General features: G+C 44.8%; 1 protein-coding gene across 1 annotated transcript in view; it reads left to right on the forward strand.

Moving 5' to 3' along the window:
- LOC123499582 overlaps nt 1-2,500 on the forward strand; it is a 109,537-nt gene that overhangs the window by 29,446 nt on the left and 77,591 nt on the right. Inside the window, 1 exon segment of the mRNA XM_045247765.1 lies at nt 1,014-1,111. Within this exon segment, the coding sequence (XP_045103700.1) occupies nt 1,014-1,111 (98 nt within the window).

Genomic DNA, 2,500 nt, shown 5'->3' on the forward strand with positions numbered 1-2,500 from the left:
GTTTTGTTTAAGGGGAAGAGAAGGGCTGGGTGTGTTTTAAGGGGAAAGGGTAAGGCCTGAGTGTGTTTAACTTCCATCAGTACCAGGACGCGTCTCTGTATTCATTCTGGTGACTATTTGGTGATTTTATACAGCTTCAGAAACTCATGTGGGGGATTAAAATGTGAAGACTGTGGCCATTAATCTTCTGCCTCCATAGACCCTTGCTAATGTCAATAAAATGGTCAAATGGTACACAAATCTCAAGGTAAAAATATATCCCAGTACTTAAGGGGTCAAAATAATGAAGACTGTGACCATTAATCTTCTTGCCCCATAGACCCTTGCTAATGTCAATAAAATGGTCTAATGGCACACAAATCTCAAGGTAAAAATGTGTCCCAGTACTGAAAGGGTCAAAATAGTAAAGACTGTGGCCATTAATCTTCTGACTCCCATAGACCCTTGCTAATGTCAATAAAATGGTCAAATGGTACACAAATCTCAAGGTAAAAATATATCCCAGTACTGAAAGGGTCAAAATAGTAAAGACTGTGGCCATTAATCTTCTGACTCCCATAGACCCTTGCTAATGTCAATAAAATGGTCTAATGGTACTCATATCTCAAAGTAAAAATATATCCCAGTACTGAAGGGGCCAAAATAGTAAAGACTGTGGCCATTATTCTTCCGACCTCCATAGACCCTTGCTAATGTCAATAAAATGGTCTAATGGCACACAAATCTCGAGGTAGAAATATATCCCAGTACTGAAGGGGTTAAGGGGAAGGGAGGGGCTGAGTGTGCCTAAGTAAGGGGAAAGAGGGGTGTGTGTCTGTGTTCTGTGTTAATTTTGGGATTGAGTTCTCTTAGTTGGATTTAATTTAGTTATGGTTGGGTTACACATATTAGATTAGGAGAGAGAGAGAGAGAGAGAGAGAGAGAGAGAGAGAGAGAGAGAGAGAAAGTTCAATAACGAGCATTGGGGTGAGATATGCCCCTCTTACCTACAATAATGACCTCTTTCGTGACAGAACGCGCGCTGACGGTGAAGGAGGCGGCGGGGGCTGCGGCGGCGGTGGCGTAGGAGGCGGCGGGGACTGGAGGAAGGAGAGAGCGGCAATCCTACAAGGTGAGTGTTGGATCCTTTCTGTTTGTTTACATTTAAGGATTTGTTTGTTTGTTTTTTGTTTGTTTTCTTGTTTGTTGAAGAGATGGTATTTTTTTTTTTTTCTTCATTATTCTTCTTCTTCTTCTTCTTCTTCTTCTTCTTCAGTGTGTGTGTCTGTCTGTTTGTCTGTCTGTCTGTCTGTCTGTCTGTCTGTCTGTCATTGGAATCCTTGACACGGGTGGGTGGGGTGAGGGGGGGGGGAGAATTTCATGTTTGTAGGGGGGAGGGAAGAGTCCTTGGCCCTGACATAGAGAGAGAGAGAGAGAGAGAGAGAGAGAGAGAGAGAGAGCGCACTTTTTTTCCTTAGCTTTCATCATATTTAATTTCATTGGTAACATTCTCCTCTCTCTCTCTCTCTCTCTCTCTCTCTCTCTCTCTCTCTCTCTCGATCCTTTATTCCTCAAACATCACCATTCTGCTTTTCCTCTCCTCCTCCTCCTCCCGCAGTTAATCAGTTGTCTACTTGTTGTGGAAGTTACCTGCGTGTCACGATAGAGAGAGAGAGAGAGAGAGAGAGAGAGAGAGAGAGAGAGAGAGATGCAATGGTGAAGGTAGGATGAAGGTCAAGGGTTGAGGTCGTTTCTCTCTCTCTCTCTCTCTCTCTCTCTCTCTCTCTCTCTCTCTCTCTCTCTCTTAGGCTTGGCAACTTTCCTAACACCTTTTTTGTGTGAGTCACTATTAAGGAAACACGCTGACGTCATTCTCTCTCTCTCTCTCTCTCTCTCTCTCTCTCTCTCTCTCTCTCTCTCTCTCTCTGACTCTCTCTTTATGACTTCCTACTCCTCCTCCTCCTCCTCCTCCTCCTCCTCCTCCTCCTCCTCCTCCTCCTCCTCCTCCTCCTCCTCCTCCTTTTCCACAAAGATCACCATACTCCTTTTCCTTTCATCTCCTCCTCCTCCTCCTCCTCCTCCTCCTCCTCCTCCTCCCAAGAATTTTGTGTATCATTGGTCAGTTTCGTGTGTGTGTGTGTGTGTGTGTGTGTGTGTGTGTGTGTGTGTGTGTGTGTGTGTGTGTGTGCGTGCGTTCAAGGCTGGAGGGATGGCGGGATCTGCGGCAGTGTGGTGTTAGCCGCGGTGGAGGTAGGAGGAAAGAGGAGGAGGAGGAGGAGGAGGAAGAAGAAGAAGAAGAAGAAGAGGAGGAGGAATAAGTGGTTTTGTTTCGAGAGTGAAAGGGAGAAGAAGAAGAGGAGGACGAGGAGGAGGAGAAGGAGGAGGAGGAAAAGAATATTGAGGTTTTGCGTTTGTGTATTTAAAAGTGAAGGAAGGAAGGAAGGAAGGAAGGAAGGAAGAAGGAAAAGAAAAAAATTGAAGGAAGGAAAATGTGAAAGGAAGAAAGAAAGAAAATAAGAAA

Source organism: Portunus trituberculatus, chromosome 8, assembly GCF_017591435.1.
Source record: "Portunus trituberculatus isolate SZX2019 chromosome 8, ASM1759143v1, whole genome shotgun sequence".
NCBI lineage: Eukaryota > Metazoa > Arthropoda > Malacostraca > Decapoda > Portunidae > Portunus > Portunus trituberculatus.